The sequence below is a fragment of the Bos javanicus genome, chromosome 22 (assembly GCF_032452875.1).
Source record: "Bos javanicus breed banteng chromosome 22, ARS-OSU_banteng_1.0, whole genome shotgun sequence".
Lineage (NCBI taxonomy): Eukaryota > Metazoa > Chordata > Mammalia > Artiodactyla > Bovidae > Bos > Bos javanicus.
This window is the reverse complement of record NC_083889.1, coordinates 29293785-29315976: the sequence shown is the minus strand read 5'-3', so window position 1 is coordinate 29315976 and position 22192 is coordinate 29293785. Positions and strand designations below refer to the sequence as shown.

General features: G+C 45.1%; 1 protein-coding gene across 1 annotated transcript in view; it reads right to left on the bottom strand.

Moving 5' to 3' along the window:
• Positions 1-7580: 7580 nt before the first annotated feature.
• RYBP (RING1 and YY1 binding protein) overlaps positions 7581-22192 on the bottom strand; it is a 73417-nt gene continuing 58805 nt past the window's right edge. The window contains exons 3-5 of the mRNA XM_061396400.1: positions 12326-12502; positions 12133-12231; positions 7581-11597 (exon numbers count right to left, since the gene is read on the bottom strand). Of these exons, the coding sequence (XP_061252384.1) occupies positions 11345-11597; positions 12133-12231; positions 12326-12502 (529 nt within the window). The 3' untranslated portion in view covers positions 7581-11344. The remainder of the gene's footprint in view (positions 11598-12132; positions 12232-12325; positions 12503-22192) is intronic.

Here is a 22192-nt window from a genome sequence, read left to right as displayed (position 1 = left end):
CCAGACTCCTCTGCCTCCAATTCAACATCTCACCACCAGCCAGGCCCTCCTGCTCCTCTGAGGGAAGCCGCACCCCCCAGCAAGCTCCACAAGCGTCCATCCTTGCCCCCAGCCATATACCCACTCGCCCATCGCCACTAACCCTCATCTCTCAAAGTCAACCGCCTCTCCCTGTCTCTACCACCGTCCTCCTGGCCCAGGTCCCTTCTCTCTCCTCGGAACACCAGCGGCAGCTTTGCCATGGTCTCTGCCATAATCCCTCTTGCCCAGTCCAACCCGATGCCCTCAGCACAACTTTCATTCTGTCACCCTCTGCTGAAAAACTACCAATGGCATCATCCAGGACACTAAAAGGAAGCTCAGCTGCCTTTCTGTGGACCCTGGGCTCTGCAGAACTGCCTCTAGGAGCTCATCCTTGCCCTCTTGTCCCTATTTTTCTGCTCCAGCCCCAGGTTCCTGGGACCCCCATCTTCACAGCAGTGTTGTTCACACACCTCTGCCTCCTGTGTGTTGATCAGGGCAGATATCTCACCCGGCTCTGCAGGTTCAGCCCAACCTTGGGCTGCTTTAGTGTTGCTTAATAAACGTCAGTAAATGCATGGATGAATCAATGCAGTTGAGTACCTAGTATCTGTCAGACGTGAAGCTAAAACTGTAAATATTTTATTTTATAACAATCTTTCAAAGCAAGCACTACCATGTTTGATTGACACATGAATGAATGAACAAACGAATGAATGAATGAAAAAACTTCTAAATGAGAGCAGGACCACAATCCAAAAGTGTACAGAAGGCAGGAGGGACTGTGCTTAACGATGTGTGCTAAGTCGCTTCAGTTGTGTCTGACTGCAACACTACAGACTGTAGCCTGCCAGGCTCCTCCGTCCGTGAGATTCTCCAGGCAAGAATAGTGAAGTGGGTTGCCGTGCCCTCTTCCCAACCCAGAGATCAAACCCAAGTCGCTTGCTTGTGTTCCTGCATTGGTAGGCAGGATCCTTATCACTATAACTACCTGAGAAGCCCATACTTAATGATAGGCACCCAGTAAAAGGGACCAGTGGGTGGACAGCACCATGGCAAGTGAAGTGCCATGGCCTCTGTTAGGGGTTGAACTTGTCCCCTCAAAATTCACAAGTTGAAGCCCTAACCCCCAGGAACTCAGAATGCGACCTTATTAGGAAACAGAGTCTTTGAAAATGTAGTTAAAGTGAAGTTGTTAGGGTGGGCCCTAACCCACTATGACTGGTTTCATCATAAAAAGGGGACATTGGGACAGAGACTGACACATATTGAGGGAAGACGATATAGACAGACACGGCAAAGCAAGGAGACGGGCCTGGAACACATCCTTCCCTCACAGCTCTAGAAGAAACCCTGTCCACATCTTGACCTTGGACTTCCAGCCCCAGGAACTGCGAGGTATCTGTTGTTAAGCCACCCAGGCTGGGGCACTTCATCATGGCCAGCTCTAGCAAACTAGTACACGGACGGCCTTCACCCACCACAGTGCTTTTCAGTTCATCTGGGTCACACAAGACTTGTCCAGGGGCTGCATTCTGCCCAGGAGGGCACAGGTGGCAACCCCTGCAGCCTCACAGGTCCCCGGAGCACACTGTCCACAGGGCAGTTGGCTCCAGGGGGAAGCTGGGGTCAAACGGATCTAGTGGGAATTCAATTATGGTTTGGAGACGAGTCTGCGAGGTCGCTAATTAAACAAGGGCAGAGTCTGTAACTGAGGCCCCAGGCTCCAGGAGCTGTGTGGCAGCCCCCACACAGAGCCAGGCCAGGCCCAGGAGAAAACGCAAATTCAAGGCAAGAGGTAGATTGGATCAGTTGAGACATGCCTCTCGACTAACACCCCAGCCTACGGTTATCAATACTCTATAAAGCATGTTGGAACTGCTGTTTACAAGTATCTGTTAATTATTAAAATGGAATCTATTTTCCCCCCTCCATCTAGTTGAGAAATCTCATGTTACACAGAAAGGTTAATTACAAACCGACTTCCAAGAACCCTTTGTTGGAAGCTTCTGTTTCATTTTCTCCAAGATGAATCCTTGAACTCCATATTTGGGAATGCAGACACAGGCTGGCTTAGCAAAATCGTTTCCTCATTCTAGCAGCCCCCAGCTCTAGCCAACCTCTCAGATGGCCTGATGCAGCTAGGATTAACCAGAAACCACTTCAAACCCCTCCCCTCCACACACCATCTAAAATGTGGTTTTGTTGCTTTTTCCGTTGAGACCGAAGACCACCATGTTTGCCACATGTTGTCCTGGTTGCAAAAGTAAGAGGGTCTCAAGTCCTGGGACCACAATGAGAGACATACAATATTCCAGGGGCTGCACCAATTAGGTCCATTTGCCCCCAGCCTTGGGGAAGGTAATGGCCTATTACTTGGTGGGTAATGCATTCCACATGGCATTCCTCAGCCTCGAGGAAGCCGGAGAGGACTCATTTTCCTAGCAAGCACTGGAGGTGTGCAGTACAGAGCAGGCCCCCAGCACCAAGGCTTGGCCCCTTCCCCACCATCACCTGTGCCAGTGAGCTTCCCTGCTCGCCAAAACTCCACTGTGGGCTTCCCAGAATTCAGTTCTTTATAGCCATGCTTGGAAACCTTGTATATCTCTATCTGTAGCTGACTCTTGAACAACACAGCTTGAACTACTCAGATACACTTGAACTACTCAGGTAGTTCACTTACACTCAGATTTTTTTCAATAAATACTATCAATACAACACTACACGATTTGTAGTTAGTTGAATCTCCGATTGGTTGAATCCGCAGATGCAGAACCACAGATATTAATACCCAGGGCTGACTGTGAGTTACACTTGGATTTTTGGAGAAGGGGGCAGCAGAGGATGAGATGATTAGATAGTGTCACCAACTGAATGGACATAAATTTGAGCAAACTCTGGAAGATAGTAGAGGACAGAGGAGCCTGGCATGCTACAGTCCATGGGGTTGCAGAGTCGGACACAACTGAGTGACTGAACAACTAACCCTCCCATGTTGTTTAAGGGTCACCTGTTAATCTCCTATTGGTTCTTTCCCTCTGGAGAATCCTAATACACAATGGCTTAAATAAAAGAGAAGTTTCTGTCTCACCTGTGATGGCAGGAGCTGCACAGGGCATCCAGACTGCTATCTTTGAACTCTTATTATCCTTACTGTGTAGCTTCCATCCTTAGGGTGATCTGATAGGCAGAGATGACTGAGTTGCAGCCATCACATTCAAGTCCCAAGCTGGAAGCTTGAGGAATCAGGCAGAGCTAAAGGATGTTTGCCTCCCTTCCATCACTCAAGGATGTTAAAGAGTCTCTACTGGGTGACCGGGCAATGTCACTGTTCTTAAATTCACATATGGCCCTTCTGACCAGACAGACTTGGGCTGAGGCTGGCTGTGCCCTTTGTGACACTGGGCGAAGGCTGTCAAGATGTAAGGACAGTTCTGCTTGTGTGCGGTCCACAGCAATGGTTTAGTGGACACCAGATCAGACTGTCATTTCCTGGGTAGACTCCTTTTGGGCAAAGTGTTAAGAGTGGCCAGAAGTGAAGGTACACATGCTGCAGCCAGCCATCCAAACAGAGTCAGGAAATAAAATGTTAAGTCTTTCAACAGGGGCAGAGGCTGGCCACCATCTCGGCTCATCCCACAGGGCCTGATGCTTCTTGGGACGCAAGAAGCAGAGCTAGTGGCCCTGGACTGGGAGAGCCTATTCTCCAAGGGAATTGTAAGTTGAAGCCAGAACCCTCCACGTGGGGAGGAGTGGGTTAAGAGGGGTGAGGATATAGCTAGTCTCTGTCCTGGAACTATGGCCTTTACTATCAAACAGCAGCAGAGTCAGTGCTGGGCTTTGTGAGGGGCATGGCTTCATGGCGGGAGACATGGGCTAAGAACAGAAGCGGGTTATGGGCAGGCCATCATGTGGTTGAGTGGCAGGCTTTCTAGAGGTGCCCAGGGGCATCTGTGAGAGAAGGCCCCTGGCTCTATCTGCCGACCGCCAGAGACGAGCAAACGCCTGCAGTAGGGCCTTGGAGCCCACACCTTGTCAGATACCTGTTTACCATCTCCTCCGTCCTCTCTTCAAACTAGGCTTCATGCAGTTGAAGGGGAGGAAAATAGCAGGCTTCCTGGAACTTTTCAACAGAAGCACTCATCAAGGCAGCAGAGCACACCGAGAACTGAAATTTCTTTGAGATCCTGTATTCTATTGTTGAAATTCACGTTGAAGTAGCATTTCATGCCCCCTCTCCATGTTTCCACAATTTTGTCTTGTGTATTTCGCTCCTCAGGCATGCCGAGTGGCCTGCCTCCTCCCCTCGTGCCCTCCAGCCACACCAGCCTTTCCCAGGCAGCAGCCATGGAGGGTCCCTGGCGCAGGCAGAGCGGTTCTCATGCTGGGCTCCCCAGCCAGCCGGGCACACCTCCCTCAAGCGGCAGCCGACTCTATTAAGCAAAATCTTCAGATGTCCGGGTCGCAGGGCGGTGGGGATTTTCACAGGCACTGAAGTGGATGGTCACGTTGAGAGGCTGCCAGCATCTCACCTGCTGTCAGGAAGAAAGGCTTCTGGTGTCCAGGGAGTCAAGAATGACTCACTTAAGCAGGAGTGTCACTAAGATGAGAGAGGATTCAAGAGCGCAGCTGACAGCGGAGCACGCGGTTAAATCCTCCCGGAAAGTGACAGAGGACAAACCCACAGGGTGGGGAGCCGGCCCCCTGCCATGACCACGATGCTGGCACGCAGACACTCCGGGAAGATTTTCCAGTTACAGTTAGGAGCGCCAGGACTTTCCCTCTTCTGCGGTGGGCCTGCTTTACAGCTCTGGATGGCCCTATCTCTGTGACTAATTGGAACCTGAAAGTGAAAGCAGCAATGCCCTTGCAAAGCTGCTGTGGTTTCAAGTGTGGCCTCCATGGTGGGAAGTGGCAGACAGATTAAATAGATAAGGGAATATTTAAAAACAAGATAAGACAATCACAAAACAAAACAAAACGCTTCTCATTCATTCCCAGTATTAACATCAGCGAAGCAGCAGAATGAACACGCAGGAAATTTTTTGCTCTCCCTTACTAGAAACATATTAGAATATTAGCAACAAATGGGCCACTTGGGAGCAGGGAACGTGGCAGGAGCGGTTTGCTTCAGAGGTGAGGACAATGAGCCCAGGGAGGCTGACTTGCCCAAGGTCACCCAGTCAGGTGGAGGTGGGAGTCTCACCCAGTTCTGACTCCCGAAGTTTGTCCTGTTCTTTCCAAGCATCACATCCGCTTGGTGTTCTGCCCTGTCATCTGAGTCTCGGAGGTCAGCAGAACCGGCGCAGCAGCCTGGGCAAGTTCTGGTCCGGCCTACATGGCAGCACTGTGGCGCCGGGCATTTAAAGTGACAGTGTCCGCCATGGGCCTCCTCCTCTTGTCCCGTGCTGAGCTATTGAGAACTGGTGTGTTGGATATTTCGTTCTCTTCTTCCCTGACTCCTTCAAGCCTCTCAGCTGCCTTCTACTTGGAATTCCTACGGCTCCAGGAAGTGTTCCACAGCGGAAAAGCTGATTAAAAATGGCCTTGTAGGGTTCCCCGATTGCCTCGGGTAGGTCTGATCCAGGGCAGGAAGGGCAAAGGCATTTACCTCCCACGGACGTGGGATGCCTGGAGAGCCGTGTTGAGGTTTCTGAGTCTGAATTCAGCCGAAGAATACTGTGATCTATTTGTGATGCCTGGCACGAGCGAGGCAGGGAGACCAGGTGCGTGTGCTGCTGCTGCTAAGTCACTTCGGTCGTGTCCGACTGTGTGTGACCCCATAGACGGCAGCCCACCAGGCTCCCCCATCCCTGGGATTCTCCAGGCAAGAACGCTGGAGTGGGTTGCCATTTCCTTCTCCATAGTCTAGATTAAAAACACCTGCAGGAATGGCCACTCAGTCTGTGCCCTTTCTCCACGTACCAGCCAGTCCTACTTGGAATTTTTCAGAACCACACCAGGTGCAGAACTAGGCACTGGATGCCCCACAGCAGGCTTCCACCCTAGCCTTGTAGGTAACGCCCGGAGAGAAGGCAGGGTGACCAGGCAGAACACAACAGCTTTCACTCCAGACTTCAGTCCCTTTCTCTCTCCAGACAAGGCCAATGATCTTTCCTAGAAAAATCAGAGCCTTTCCTCACAGTATTCAGTGGTTCATATCTACTCTGTGTAACAGAGCTCAGGCTGCCAGATGAAGACTGACGTTTCCTGACAAGCACCAATAAGGGTGGCCAGATTAGAACCTGGCTTCTCTTGATGATTAGCAAGCAAGACTTTGATCAAGAATTTTTACACCTAACACACCAGTGGCTCCGAAGCTTTCCTTGCTATGATGTTAAAGTTTCAGAGGAACTCTACAGAACTGCTGGGAGGTCATGGATGAAAGAGATGCAGGGCCTCACTGACAGCTCTTTCCTTCTCCTCACTGCTCTGGGGAAGGGGCTGGCCAGTTTCCATATTACCAGACAATGAATGCTGAACTTTTCAGCTGAAGACATCATCCTACCCTCAACCAAGATTAACTCAGCAAGAGCTTCCTATCACGGTGATGTTAATACATCGGCCATGGTATTCCTCAGTAGGGGTGTCTAGACATGCATTATCAAGACTGGCGTTTAACTAAAGACACGGGAAAGAAGACTTCACCTTCCTTCTCATCTTCACAACTTGAAGGAATTCACTAAAAGACATCCCTGCACTTCCATGGTAGGGACCAGCCTTCAGCTGTATGCCTTCATCTATTATGGGAGGCAGCCTCTAGCTTCCCCAAAGGGTAGTGCCAGTGTGGGGACCCTCAAAAAGATTCCTCAGGTACCAAGGAAAGCTGAGAGTCAGGGTACAGCCAGCCCATTGCCTGAGGACGCTGGGAAACATGAGAGTCACTAACCCTATTCTTCAATCCGTCCAGATTCTTTCCAAGACTCTTGAAGAGCCAGACTCGGGTTATGTATGACTCAGTACTGGAAGACAAAAAAGGATGAAGTTTGCTTTCTTTTACCAGGACAAATCAATTTTCATATTACGATCCTGCACCATTTACACTCTTCCCATTTGCTAGTTCAAGTGCAGACTAAGAGTAATTGGGTGAATCTTAGAAGTGTCCTAAGTGGTTTCCACATTCTTTGGAAGTGACTACCTCCCTAGCACTGGGCAAGATGCCGGCTTTGTGCAGCTTTTAGGTATGACACGATTTCCTTTACCATGAGAGTCACAGTTAACCTACCTGCAGTTGGCCAGAAATGGGTTCTTTCCAGGGTTCTTCAGTCAGGCACTGAATTAACCAGTTACGCATCATCTTCACTTCCTTCATTAAATCACCACTGCCTACCTCAAAGGACTCCTTTAGAGACACTCGTTTGCTTTCTTCCAAAATTCGGGCGTCCTTTTGTCCCATTATATTTTCTGCTGCAGCTCTGAGCCATGTCCTGAGATGCCCAAATCAACTTCAGCATCTGATAAACTCAAGCTCTCCTGAAATACTACCTAAGTGAAAAATCTGAGTACAAAAAGTAACCTACTTGCTAATGTCTACACAGACAAAAATAAAGATTTCAATGTAAATTTTACTATTTTATTTGTGAAAAAACTACAAGCAGAATTCATAAATAGACATTTCTATTTAAAGCAGGAAAACGATAAAGTGGCTTCTAATAACATAGTCGTGCACATGCCAGTAACAGGAATATATTAACATCTTTTATTTGCTAGACAAAGAGCAGTGTCCAATATAAATTTCCCCCAAACATTTAAGACCTGTGAATTTCTGACCAGTTCACAAAACCACCGACACTTTAGCATGAAGAAAAAAACAAACCTAACAGACTGTCAGCTCTAAAGACATTACAGAGCAGAAACTTCCAAAAGCGTTATACAAGCTGTCTTTCTGGGCAAATGAAAAATATAGCTCGTATAATACATTAACAAAAATTCACAAGATAAGATTATGTTTTGACATACTTAACAAGCATTCTCTATTTGTCTCCAACAAACAAAGCTAAGGAAATAATGTAACCATCTTTACACAGTAAATTAAGGTTACAAGTCATACACAAGAACAGAACTGCTTGCGCATTAAAAACTGTTCAGCTCCATTGTCATACTCTAAATGTTGGCTCTTAAACCATTTTCGGTTACATACAAGCAAAGGTTATTATATATCAGCAATTAATAAATTTTCAATAATTTAAGATACGGTAGCTTAAAAAAGTAGACTGAGAATGGTCTTGATAAGGCAGGTGAAACATCTTAGTGGAACTAAACTCACAGAAGCTTCTGCCAATGTTTTCAATGTCCAGATTAAAATTGAAGGATTTTGATTGAAAATATTTTGAGGGTATCAGGATGTCTTTACCTTTTTTTGCCTTTTTTTGAACTGCATGACTCAAGCAGAGCAGGTTGGGTAAGCCCTGTGTGCGCGTGCACACGCTCGAGTGTGAAAGATTGTGTGGTATTAAAACAAATGGAAACTTGCAAGCATTAACACTGTGCTTTTGTTTTGCTTTTATAACCTGCTTACTGTGCCGCCGAATACCAAGTATTTCTGGTCCTCTTTCAATATATATCTTTTATCATCTACACTAGTGTTTTTACACGCTGCCTACTAATTGTAGGGTAAACTGCAAAAGCGGGAAGTTACAGGAATTCCATTTCCAGAATACATGCCTGAGGGATGTCATCCATTTCGGAAATTAAAAGTCTAAAGTACCTATCATCTCACTATCGTAACACAACACACAAGAGCAGCTAAAGGACGGGCCCAAAAACACCTGATTGCTGAGAGTGCTCCCACCGCGAGCTGCTGCAGTTTCTACCAAACTGGCAGTATCATCTCACCTGTTCTAAAGCAGCCCTCCCTTCCTTCACCCCTCCCTATTCTTTATCCTTAAATTTATCACGGAGGCAGAACTGAAAAACCGAGACATTGGCAATGAATTAGCAGCCTCTGAGTAGCTGGTGAATCAGCTTTTTCCACTAGTCTAGGGGTCCAATCACTTTACATGAAACTAATTTTGCAAAAGTACAGTGTTTCTGAACAAAGTGCATACCAACATTACTGGTTCCAAAAGCAGTGCAACCCACATGAGTTTGGTGGCATTTAAATTTTTTAAAAAAGTTAATTAAAAAACTTAGCAATTCCTTACATCTCTGGAAAATAAATATGGCTGACTAATTTACCCTCCCTGAGACCCTTAATAAAAGGAATATTAAAACTTTAGAAGGAATGTCTTTGCAATACCCCACTAATATTAAAATGTGGATTTAAAATTCATAGTCAAATCACTATGTATTCTATATTCTGATGCTTACAGAAAGCATCTGATTTCCTTTGGTTCATTAATAAATACTTTAAAAATGTATTTAAAAAGGATAAGTATAGCTTGCATCCCAGATACAAGCAGTATTTTTTAAAAAGAGGGGAAACATTGTCCGTGCATTTGCGAATAGGACCACATCAACAAATGGCACTGCTTTATCGTCTATACCTTTGAGAACAAAATTTAAATGATGGTACATCAGTGACTACAGAATAGTTTTAATGTAAACGTGAAAGGAGCCTTTCCTGTTGGCTACTCAAATCAAGCTGTTAATTTTTCTTTTAACTCGTTGCCTCCATACACAGAAGTTACTTCTATTCTTAAGCAAACCAGGTTTTTCACACCAAAATGCGGCGTTTCATCACTACTCTGCTGCCCTCCCAGGTCGAATAAAGGAAGGTGACATCAAGTTCCCATGCTTGAAATGACTCTCAAGTCTACCAACTCTGCGAATATGAATGTAAGAGTCAGACAGAAGAGAGATCCTAAATCCAAACAAAGCAGAACAGAACATTTTTTTAAAAATGAGGAGGGGTGGGTTCATATTAGTGGTCTTTTACACGTTTTTTATTTTTGCAAGGCATCTTAAAAAAAAAAAAAGAGTGAAAAGAATCTTTTTAAAAAAGAGTTTACTCAAGCGGTCTTTGTGTTGAGGAAGTAAAAGCTCACAGGCTCACAGGAAGAAGGAGCTTTCCCTGCAACTCTAGCTGCCAGCCCTCCAACCATTTCTTCAGCACTTGCATTCCTTCCCACAGCAGGGAACTGAGACACATCATGGGACTGAAAGCTTCATGTCGGGACTGGATGTGCTGGTTGATAACCTCTGTTCAGTCAAACAACAAGACTAGACTTTAAGAAAGGAAAAGAATTCTCACTGAATGGTAAGGGAAACAAGGGGCTGTGAGGCAAATAAAGTTCGATTAAACGAAACACCGTGTGCAAAGTGGAAACAGGGATTTGCTTCTTGTATGGACCAAAGTACAAGTTAGACAGTTTGAATCCTAAAACTAAGAGACAATTTATCGATTTACCTCAGACATGAGTAGAGGTCTGGAATATGGATGGAATTCGAGTGACGGAATACCGTATTTTCATGAGTGCTTATGCAAGAAGAGCAAAGTGAACATGTAACCGTAATTTACACGAATACTTGGCATTCTGGAGCTAGTTTAGTTACTTTCGAATGATCAAAGCCCTCCCAACTAAACCGCTTGTGATTTGTCAGTCATTCCACCACAAATGCAGGCTATCTGGAGCAGTCTTTAAATTTGAGATCACATTGTTTAAAAAATATATATTTTCGTATCATCCAGTACTCTTTAGACAGATGAGAGAGTCAAGTTCCCACGTGGGTTGGAACATACTTCATGTGAGACTGATTTTAATTTACTTTCAGCACTTTCATAGAAGGGACTGTCCCAGATCTGTAACTGTTCAATGTTGTATTCACTTCACAGTGTATCAAGCACCAGCGTTGCCATGGATTGGTTTCAAATAACCTTTTATATATAATTTTATATTTATATATATATAGTTATATCAAAACTGATAGTACATAGTATAACTGGAAGAAAGAACTAAACGTAAAAGGATATGCTGAAAGGATGGAGTCTGTGAACACAATAAATAAAAGCGCCCTCCCCCTCCCGCCCTGCCCTCCCCCAACAAAACAAAAACAAAAAACCAGTTGTAATGTACGTGGAAAATTGTGCACAGCAGATTTTTTTTTTTTTTTATAAAAAGTAGATTCAGGAGCACATCCAATTATAAATGATTGTTAGGAAAATCATATAAAACAATGGAATACATAAAAGTGTCAAGAGTAATCGTCAGGGTGCGAAATTCCTTGGTGGCCAGATGCCCATGGCAAGCAGAAATTATCCTGGCAGCATCACTAAGAGGTCGATGTCCACAGAAGATTTCCCAGGGGGTGCAAGCAGCATGGGCAGGTGGAGGACGTGAATTTCATACCCTGATTCATAGTTTTCACAATTCCATGTGCAACTTCAGAAAGACTCATCATTTACTGCTGACATGTCGCCCTTTGGCGTGGAGGAGCGGGAGGAACCCTTGTCTGTGCTCTCCGACCCCGAGCTGCTCTGGTTCTGCTGTTCTGACCCTGCACTGGAGGTCACTGTGGATGAGGATGTCGAGGAGGAGCGAGTCTTTTCCTTAAAGTCTGTGATAATGACGGTGACGTTGCCCACAGTCACTGCCAACTGCTGTGCGGTGCTCCTGTCCACGTTTTTCAGCCGGGGCCTGAAAGCAACACGCACAGGAAGAGCCTGTTAAATCAGGTATGGGTGCAAAGGACCTCGGTTCCAATGTCACACACTCACACTTCATGGCACTGTGGCAATGAATCTCTCTCTGACACACACACACTTCATGACACTGTGGCAATGAATCTCTCTCTCACGCACACACACTTCATGACACCGTGGCAACGAAACACACACACACACTTCATGGCACTGTGGCAATGAATCTAAACCGCCAGCACACACCAATGCTTACTACCAGATGTGCTGAAAAGCTTAGCAAGAATGGAAACCATGATCAGTGAGCAAAGCTTTGAACCACTGTGAAATTAAAATCAATTTATCTTCTGTTTTGGTCTCAGTGATTAAAAAAATAGCTCATATATATGTGCATGTATTTTGAAAGTTAACAGTCCCACCCCAACTCTTCATCCCACCCTTAGCCTACAAACCCACAGACACAAAACCACCCCCGACTCGAGTATGAGCAGCTGAATCTGGGCAGTGATGTATTTCAGTCTAGTTTCAAATACCTTGAGGTGTGATTCGTTTCACTGGTCTTTGTTGTAGCATTTGCAGACTGTATACTGTTCACTTCGCTAGGAGGATCTTTCAGAATATCAGACTTTGGTCTAAATGGGGAGATAGAAAAAGAGGCATTTAAAAGATATCTTTGATTTGCCTGCAAAATAACACAGTACTGTACTGAGTTACTCAAGAACTTACTTTGTTTTCTTGTTGGTATTTTTCTTGGTGACACTAGGACTAATTTCTTTATCTTTCTCAGGTTTCTCTTTGTCTTGTTTTTCAACTTTCTCCTTCTTCTCCTTTTTAGGGGGTGGTGGAGTGGCATACTGCTGGGCCACTTGCTGTGCCACCAGCTGGGAATTGATCCGAGGTTTTCTACAACATTCAAGAAAAGATGCCTCATTATTTGCTTTATAAATATTTCTCTGATTTTAAAATTTTGGTCTCATAATGTTTAGGCATTTTATTACCGGCATCTGGCAACTCAAAACTAAATTATATGGTGTTATTTCTACATTATCATTTCTAGGTAGCATGGTTAAGTCCATAGACCTTTTCTTCTTTCAAATCCACTCTCTGTATACCTTTAACAACATAGACACATGTGCTCAAATACACACATCCCTGTGCAGTCAAGACTTTCAGCCAATAAAACACGACTGCTTCTAAGAGTGCTGAGAACACTACTTCTTTTGAGTTGTCAAGATTATACTGACTGACAGCTTTCAAATACTGCTGCTGCAGAGGGTTAATCTCATTTTATTAAATGGACACTGGTAATCCCTCGAAAAGAGAATGAAATTAGAAGTGTGACATTCACTCCTCAATCTAATTATTCCGACTTGGTCTGGTCCCCTGCAGTTCTGTGATTGGCACCACCAACAACACAGAGCAATAGAAGGTAACTGTGGTTCATGCGAGCTCCCAAGGGGGTGAACACTGAAAATCACTATAAAAAAAAATCTTAGAAAAGTGATACATTCATTGTGCCATCAACCATTATGTGTGCGCCAGTCTCCAACTGACACTGGTTTTTAGCACTATTGTTTACAAAGTCTAAATGGTGCCAAATGTTTCTCACAATGCATGACCATTCAGACCCAAACAGCAAAGGGAGAAAGGAAAGCTTAGCACACAATATTAATTTTCAAAGACATTAGCATCTAGATTGACATTTACAATATAATAAACTCTCCCAAGTATAAGGTGTGAAGGTGAAAGTCAGTCAGTCATGTCCGACTCTTTGTGACCCCATGGACTACACAGTCCATGGAATTCTCCAGGCCAGAATACCGGAGTGGGTAGCCTTTCCCTTCTCCAGGCGATCCTCCCAACCCAGGATAGAACCAGGTCTCCCACTTTGCAGGCGGATTCTTTATACCAGCTGAGCCACAACAGAAGCTTGAGGAAGGATGCGTGTATCTACATTAGGGTCACTAATGAGGTGAAGCCACTGCCGGCCACCATGTAACAACCCCCCTCAGACCCTATATCCTGCTCTGCTCCCCACCATGGAGGCACTGGCCAAAGAAAAGTAACTGGACAGATGAGCCCTGGCTCATCCATGAAAGAGCCAGTGGTAGAGGAACAGAAATGGAAGGAAAAAAATCAAAAACAAACCTAGGAAAAACAAGTTTCTTTTAAAAATAATCATGCCATTTTATTAAAAAAAAAAAAAAAAAGCTGCTAGGAACAGGACACACTGTCTGAAATACCTCTTGGGAGAGGGTGTGATGTGGCTGAGAAGAAATAGAGGATGGAGAGGGGACTGCCGCCTACCCCACAACTTCATCAAGGCCACCTGCTCGGGGGAGTCCCTGGCTTTTGTCTGAGCGTCTCGGAGCTGGTTCCACAGTCGCGGCTTTGCAGGAAACTGATGAACAAAGGATCAACCCCAGGGCAAGTCTCCTATGGTCTCCAGCAAATACAGGCCTTGGCGATGGACGGCACACAATGAAACCCAGTCACAGGCACAGTCACCTCAGGCTGGCTCACAACCAGCAACAGCCTCACCTGCCACTGAGCAGGGGCTCAAACACAGATGTGCAGTGCGGGGGGCAAAGGGAGGCGGCACTTCAGTTAAGGCCCTGCCCTTTCCTGCGAAAGGGAACTTTCTTTTTCATAGGTTTGCTTCCTTGGTGGCTCAGACAGTAAAGAATCTGTCTGCAATGCAGGAGACCCGGGTTCGAGCCCTGGTTAGGAAGATCCTCTGGAGAAGGGGATGGCAATCTACTTCACTATTCTTGCCTGGGAAATCCCATGGACAGAGGAGTCTGGCGGGCTACTACAATCCACAGGGTCGCAAAAAGTCAGACACTTAACAAAGGCAGCAGCAGCCTATCCTACTCTTTCAAAGAGGAAGTGTATCTGTTAATACGTAAGAGAGAAGATAATCACCACTACAAGTCATTTCACAAGTACTCACCAGGGACACAAACAGATCAGATCAGCTGTCTACAGGGATTACCAGGCAGCTTAAATCAGAGTAAAAAAACAAAACACAACTGTCTTACACTAACCAATACTCAAGATGAAATAACTTAATCAGAGTTTAACTAAGTATATAACAAAAAGCTACCTTGATGGAGAATTTCAATTAAGCTCGTATGTATACTTCACGATACAGAATGACGAGAGAGGACAGCGGGACAGCAGTCCAAGACCACCTTCAACAGACACTCAATGGCACCCCAAACCCTTGCCCCAAAGAACCCCTAGGCTCGCCCAGCAGGCCTGCCCAATCTGAGTTACGGGGGCCCTGTCTCACTCCAGGCACATCCTATAAAGTTCTACAAGGCTACTTACCACACCATTATGTAACTATCAATCAAATGTACACTCCTGAATGGCACGACTGCATCTTAATCATCTTTGTCACTATGGCATTCAGCACAGTACCAGGTACCCAGTAAAATTACCTCCTGGTTGAATGAAGAATAAACAAACACTGCAGAGAAAGACAAAGTAAGATAAGGACTGAGAAAAAAGCCCAAGCTCTGGTGATCAGGAGGTCACTGCTGACTTTTAGGAGAGCAAGCCGCATGAGACTGGGGTTGCAAAAATGAAGGGGTGACAGGATGTCAGAGGAATAACCTAGAGGTGGCCAGTAAGAGTTTTTTCGGAGAAATGTCGTGGTGAGGTAAAGATGGTCCTGCCACTACAGAGAGGGGTCAGCATGGTCGGAGCAGATTTCCATAGGAAAGGGAGGCTGAAGTCATGTATACTGTAGAGGGAGAAAGGCGGAAGGCAGGCAAGACAGCAATGTCAGCCATGGGCCAAAGGAGAGAAAGCACATAAGCAAGCAAAGCACTGGCAGAGGCACAGTCTTCTGAGACAGGGGAGGGATGCTAGGTACTGGGGAGTTATGGACAGAATATGGAAATGAGAAATCAGAGGAGAGATCCTGAAACCATAGACATCAGAAGTGGTGCCTAGGTTGGTAAGCAGCTGGAACTGCCAGAACAGAGAGCTAGGAATAGGCAGAGATGAAAGGAAGTCACCCTTGTTTCACAAACAGCCCTTTACACAAGTGCCTGGTGCGACTGAGAGCAGCTCGCCAGCATCGGGACGTGCTGCTCCATGATGGAGCCCTGGGGGCCGCTCAGGCGGCTCACCCGGCCAAAGGCACAGTGTGCACAGGCAGCAGGTCCGGGCCGCCTCGCGCTCCTCCCACGGACGACCACGCTCTAACACCGCGGCAAGCAACCCCTCAGAGTGCTTCAGTGCAGCTGCCACAAGCCGGTACCTAAAGGGCACAACCTACACGCGCGCGCACACAAAACCATAGGATGTCCTCACGTGCTCCTAAGGAAATGAACGTCTGACCAGAATGGTGAAATAAATGTTCCTCCCCTCTAATGTGTAACCAAACCGAAACTTCACAAATGAAAAGGACCCAAGGCTAACTCGGAGAAGGCGATGGCACCCTACTCTAGTACTCTTGCCTGGAAAATCCCAAGGATGGAGGAGCCTGGTAGGCTGCAGTCCATGGGGTCGCACAGAGTCGGACATGACTGAAGCGACTCAGCAGCAGCAGCAAGGCTAACTGAGATCAGATTACCAAGAAATATAGCGCGTCTGCTAAAGGCGCCTGTGTTGTTTCAGAAGTACATTCTCAATGTCCTCAAGCAACAACCCAGTAACTCTTCCATCACCACTTGCCCCTTGCCCACAAAAAACCCTCACCAACAAGTTGACAATCATTTTAATTATTAGAGCAGTTTTTTCAAACTAGTTCCCCCAACAAATTCCACAGTCTTTCTCGGATCAGGGAACATGGTGAGGTAGGAAAATGCATCTAATTCATTTTGAAATGGTGCAGTGTCACTGAACAAAATGCGTAACTTTTGGAGAAGACGAAGAAACAAGAAAGGGTCATCAGTGGGAGGCCCTCCAAAGGTGCCACCCTGCCAGATCTGCCTTGGCAGTTCCTGCCATCCGTCCCCGCATTTCTAGGCCAGCACGCTCCAATGGCATGAGGGTTGGGAATGTGCCAGCTCCACTAAGAGCCACATGCACCCCATTCCCACCCTGCCGGGCTCTCCCAGTTCAACGCTATAAACTGCCTGTGAAGCGGCAGGAGCAGAGCCACCTCCCAGCCATCCCAGGACAGGCACACTGTGAGACCAGAGTCAGCACAGTGTCCTCTAGATCAGGAAGATCAAGACCCCTGTCTAAGGCTTATAGTAAATGGCTGACCTGGGGGTTTCAACACAGACCCAAATGAACCATCATTCAAAAACTCCTCTTACGAAAGTAACTTCACAATGTCCCTCCCTCCACCACCCATGTGTTGTGTGTGCACATGCGCGTGTGTGGGGTGGGGAGGGGGCACAGGGTGCTAGGAATGAAAGACCCAGGTCAATCCAGGCTACGATTTCGACAGACACCCGCACAAGAATTCCAGCACACTTGCTAACCCCACTGTCCTCACTGGAGCAAGCGGAGACTACTTGGTTATCCTTAAGGGAAAAGGGCAGGGGGAGAGAAGCTGGTGAGAATGTTTTCCGATGTCTACGGAACATTTCCCATAAAGAATGAACCCTTATCACAGTATTTAATACTGTTCATCAGTGAGAAATAGTTACTTCTCACAGATTTACACTGCCCAATGCGGTCTTTTAAATGTTACACAACACACCATAAATAGCTTGTTTAATGCGCATGTTGTAGGGAAGTCAGTTCTTCAATATGGAGCTGAGAGTCTGGATTCTCCAAAATTACCTAAGTTTCCCAAGAAACAAATCTTAAACAAGCAATCAACAGCCTTCACAATATAGGGGAAACCTCAGGTCAATGAACGTGGTTTATTGCTTTTAGTGTCTAAGCCTCAAAGCCCATCAACTAAAAATAATAAAACAAACAATAAAAATGCTACACAGCCCGACCAGAAATGCTAAAATATAACAGGGGGCCTGGTTTCCTTTGTAAAAGTACATTTAGCAACGAAAGCTTTTTCCTATCTTAGTCTTCAACACTATATTCTGTCAATAACAAAATTTTTAGTTTTCTCAAAAATTTTGTTTATTGTTGTTTTTACAATAGTTTACAAAAGAAAATCTGCTGTGAAATTTCAAATAGACATCATCAAGAAATCTTGTCTATTTGAGACCACACGAACACAAATGAGAGCAAAAACCAAAAAAACCAAGCCATCTTCCTGGACTGCTTAAATGGGTGCACTCATGGCACTTTGGGGAACATGGGCAAACCTTACATTCCCCCACACAGCCCTTTCCCTTTCCACTGTGTGCTCGGGGATCTGAGGTCACTTCTGTGGTTTTCTGTATCTCAGCTCCCACAACCAGAGAAAAGAGACAACTACTTCTTTAGCTCAGGCAACAAAGAACAGTAACACATGGTTTCTTTTGTTTCATGATGGCCAGCTCTTCCTAAACCATCACTTGTGTTCTGGCTCACCTACGGGACTCACCTATGGGATTTTCAACAAAAATACCTCAGAAGCTCTGGAATCAGACAATCAACTTATTCACTAAAAAAAAAAAAAAAAAAAACAACTACTCTGCAACTTACAAAATGTCTTCTCCAAGTTAACTTACATTGCTCTTAAGTTTTCTGAACATCGCCTTTACGCCCCCAGCCAACCCTTCCTTGCCTTGGCAATCTGTTCGTTGAAGAATTAGCAATTTTAAGATCTAACTACTCTGAAAATGCCTGTCCATTTAGCTAACACTATCAGGACAGCCGACAATTCTTTATGACAAATCACATCATGACTGTAATTAAAAGGAGACTTCTCCACATGACCCATTTTCCTGTCCCTACACTCAAAAGAGTCTACATGTGTGCACTGGGCTAACTAGGGTGCATTCCTCCCGCTCAACAATGACTGAATTTTTCTATTACTGATGCCCACAATACATACATGAGCGCGCGCGCGCGCACACACACACACACCAGCTGGGAACAAAGCAAAGTACTCTGCATATCTATTTCCGACTACAACATTTTGAAAATGAAATGGGAACAGTAAATGTAACCTCAAGGAACTGGGTGGGCCAAATGCGTAAAAATGCTTTATAAACTTTTTTCCTTTGCGGAGTACCTTGATAAAGCCATAATGAGGTTCAATAAGTCTGGACTTGTGTGCATACAATATGTATTCCAAATTAAAGCAACCAAACAGCAAATGTATTTGTGGGATACAATCCATTTTCACATGGGCTAATGCCTGTATTTACCTTTTAAGGCGATTTAAGATTCATAGTTTGTCTGTCCCAACACTGTCAACCACACACTACACGGCTCCTGGCTTTCACAGCAAAACAGAAAAGAGGTCCTACAAGAACAACTTGTTTTCTGTCCATTTTACCCACCCACTCCTGAGCCATTATATTTTAAAGACCAAAGATAAAGCAGAGGAGAAATGCTGTGAGCAGAACACAGAAGTCAGGATTCTGGCTCCAACATCAATGACCACAAAATCTTAAAAGGGGATACAAGACTCCTTTTAAAATCTAACATGCACAGATAAAACAGATTTGAAGTAATCAGACTACTTTAGGCCTCCTTCTCCTTTACCTATCCTTCTTAAAAAAAAAAAAAAACCACCAAAATCCAACAATTAACTACTGCTTATCTGCGACAACACTAACAGGTATGTTACACAATCACCAGTATCCAGAGTTAAAAAAAAGAGAAAGAGGACTTACAACCAGATCAAGGACCATTAGTCTGGTAGTCTTTCAGGTATACCAAACTAGGCTGAAAGTTTTTAAATAAAGGGTTTTAATCCCATAAAAATTTCTGTACATTTTTGTATTTGAGGCACTGCTACAGTACAGTTATTACTAAGAATCACCCATGTGAGCCAATCTAGCCCAATGAAGACAGACAGATGAGAAAATATGGCAGATGATCTAGTTTAGTAAATTTCAAAGGAGTTTCTATGTAAGCACGTTCTTTGCCACTATTTTAAAGGATTGATTATCTTGACAGACCAACAGACAAATGAAAACACATCTGTTCAGTTATAGAAAGATGAAACCACACAGTACTCCAACCAAACTCTCCCCTGATGGAAGAAACATCAGACGTTGTTATGCAGTTGTTAGTCCCAGTGACTAGGGTGCCAGTTCAGCTTGCTGGTTTAGGCCCAGGCCATTATGGAGAACGGAATGGCAATCCACTCCAGCACTCTTGCCTGGAAAATCCCATGGACGGAGGAGCCTGATAGGCTACAGTCCATGGGGTCGCAAGAGTTGGACACGACTGAGCGACTTCACTTCACTTCACCACTACTCAGACCTAGCTGGCTTTGTTTTGGAAAGAGGAATACTCTTGGCCTTCCCTAGAGTTGCTCTCGGCACAGAGGCAGGCTACTCCACAAAGTCGTGCGGAATGTTTGTGACCTTGGGACCTTCACTGCTAGGAGCATACACTGCATGGTGTTATTAAATTCTCTCTGCTCCCCAAATAGTATCTCTTCTTGCTGTTCTTTTCTCTCCTGAAGAGTACCCCCCGCCTCAAGTAAATACTCATATTCATGAAGTTTCTCAAATCCTCTGGCTTATCTTCTAGAATGAGCCATTGGAGGTTTGAGTTCTTAGGGGTTTGAGTTCTTCTCTTTGACTCAGGAGAACCACTCTGCTCTGCATAAGGAAACAAAAATTTCCCCTTCAAACTGGACTCCAACTATCAGGTTAAAAAACAAACAAACAAACAAAAAAACAAGCCATTCCCTTTATCTCAGCAACTTCTCCATCCTCGCTTTAACAGATGATAGGCAGAGTGCAGACTTTGAGTTAGGACAGGCTCTGGACTTTATCCAGACTCTGCTATTGAGCCTGGGTAAATTCTCTAAGTGGGAATGGGGCCATACCTAACTTAACAGGGCTTAAGATTAAAGGAGGTCAAGTTCACTTAGCTCTTGTCATAGTTCATGTACACAGAACATGTAGACATTCTACAAAATACTGATTGTTGTTCAGTTGCTGGGTTGTGTCCGACTCTTTGTGACCCCATGGACTGAAGCATGCCAGGCTTCCCTGTCCTTCATCATCTCCTCACTTCCTGGAGTTTGCTCAAACTCATGTCCATTTGGTGATGCCATCCAACCATTTCATTCTCTGTTGTTGCCTTCTCTTCCTGCCTTCAATCTTTCCCATCATCTGGGTATTTCCCAATGAGCCGGCTCTTCGCATCAAGTGGCCAAAGTATTGGAGTTTCAGCTTTAGCATCTGTCCTCCCAATGAATATTCAGGGTTGATTTTCTTCAGGATTGACTGGCTTGATCTCCTTGCTGTCCAAGGAACTCTCAAGAGTCTTCTCCAGCACCACGGTTCAAAGGCATCAATTCTTTGGCGTTCAGCCTTCTTTACTGTCCAGCTCTCACATCTGTGCATGACTACTGGAGAAAAACCATAGCTTTGACTATACCAACCTTTGTCGGCAAAGTGATATCTCTGCTTTTTAATATGCTGTCTAGGTTGGTCACAGCTTTTCTTCCAAAGAGCAAGCGACTTTTAATTTCATGGCTGCAGTCACCATCTGCAGTGATTTTGGAGCCCAGTCTGTCACTGTTTTCACTTTTCCCCCATCTATTTGCCATGAGCTGATGCGACTGGGTACCATGATCTTCATTTTTTGAATGCTGGAATTTAAGCTAGCTTTTTCACTCTCCTCTTTCACCTTCATCAAGAGGCTCCTTAATTCCTCTTTGCTTTCTGCCATAAGGGTGGTGTCATCTGCATATCTAAAGTTATTGATATTTCTCCTGGCAATCTTGATTCCAGCTTGTGCTTCATCCAGCCTGGCATTTTGCATGATGTTCTCTGCATGTAAGTTAAATAATACACAGCCTTGCTGTGCTCCTTTCTGGATTTGGAACCAGTCCATTGCTCTATGTCTGGTTCTCACTGTCGCTTCTTCACTTGCATACAGGTTTCACAGGAGGCAAATAAGGTGATCTGGTATTCCCATCTCTTTAAGAATTTCCCCCAGTTCGTTGTGATCTACACACACAGTCAAAGGCTTTAGCGTAGTCAGTGAAGCAGATGTTTTTCTGAAATTCTCTAGTATCCAAAATACTGATAAACCACCTTAAAAGTAACAGATACATTTCAAAGCACTATCTCCCCAGCTGGAGTTGCATCTACCAAAGTTGCTCAGCTTTGAGGCCAAGGGAAAGATATACAAGTGAAAGAAGCTGGTAAGCCTTGTTCCAAGGAAATGGTTCTAGCAACAGATATCCTTCATGTAGCTGACCCTAAGTTAATCACACTGTCTGGCAGCAACAGCAGAACTGAGGATCCTCATTGAGTTAGCTGTCAGTTTTTCTGCATTATTTCAGACAGAATTTGGGTTTTGCAGATGTGTGTGCATGTGCTTAATCTCTCAGTCGTGTCAGACTCTTGCAACCCCATAGATATAGCCTGCCAGGCTCCTCTGTCCATGGGATTCTCCAGGCAAGAATACTGGAGTGGGTTGCCATTTCCTTCTCCAGGGGATCTCCCCCACCCAGGAATCAAATCCAGGTCTCATGTATTGCAGGCAGACTCTTTACTGACTACAAGGGAAGCCCCCCAATATACACGGTACTGCACA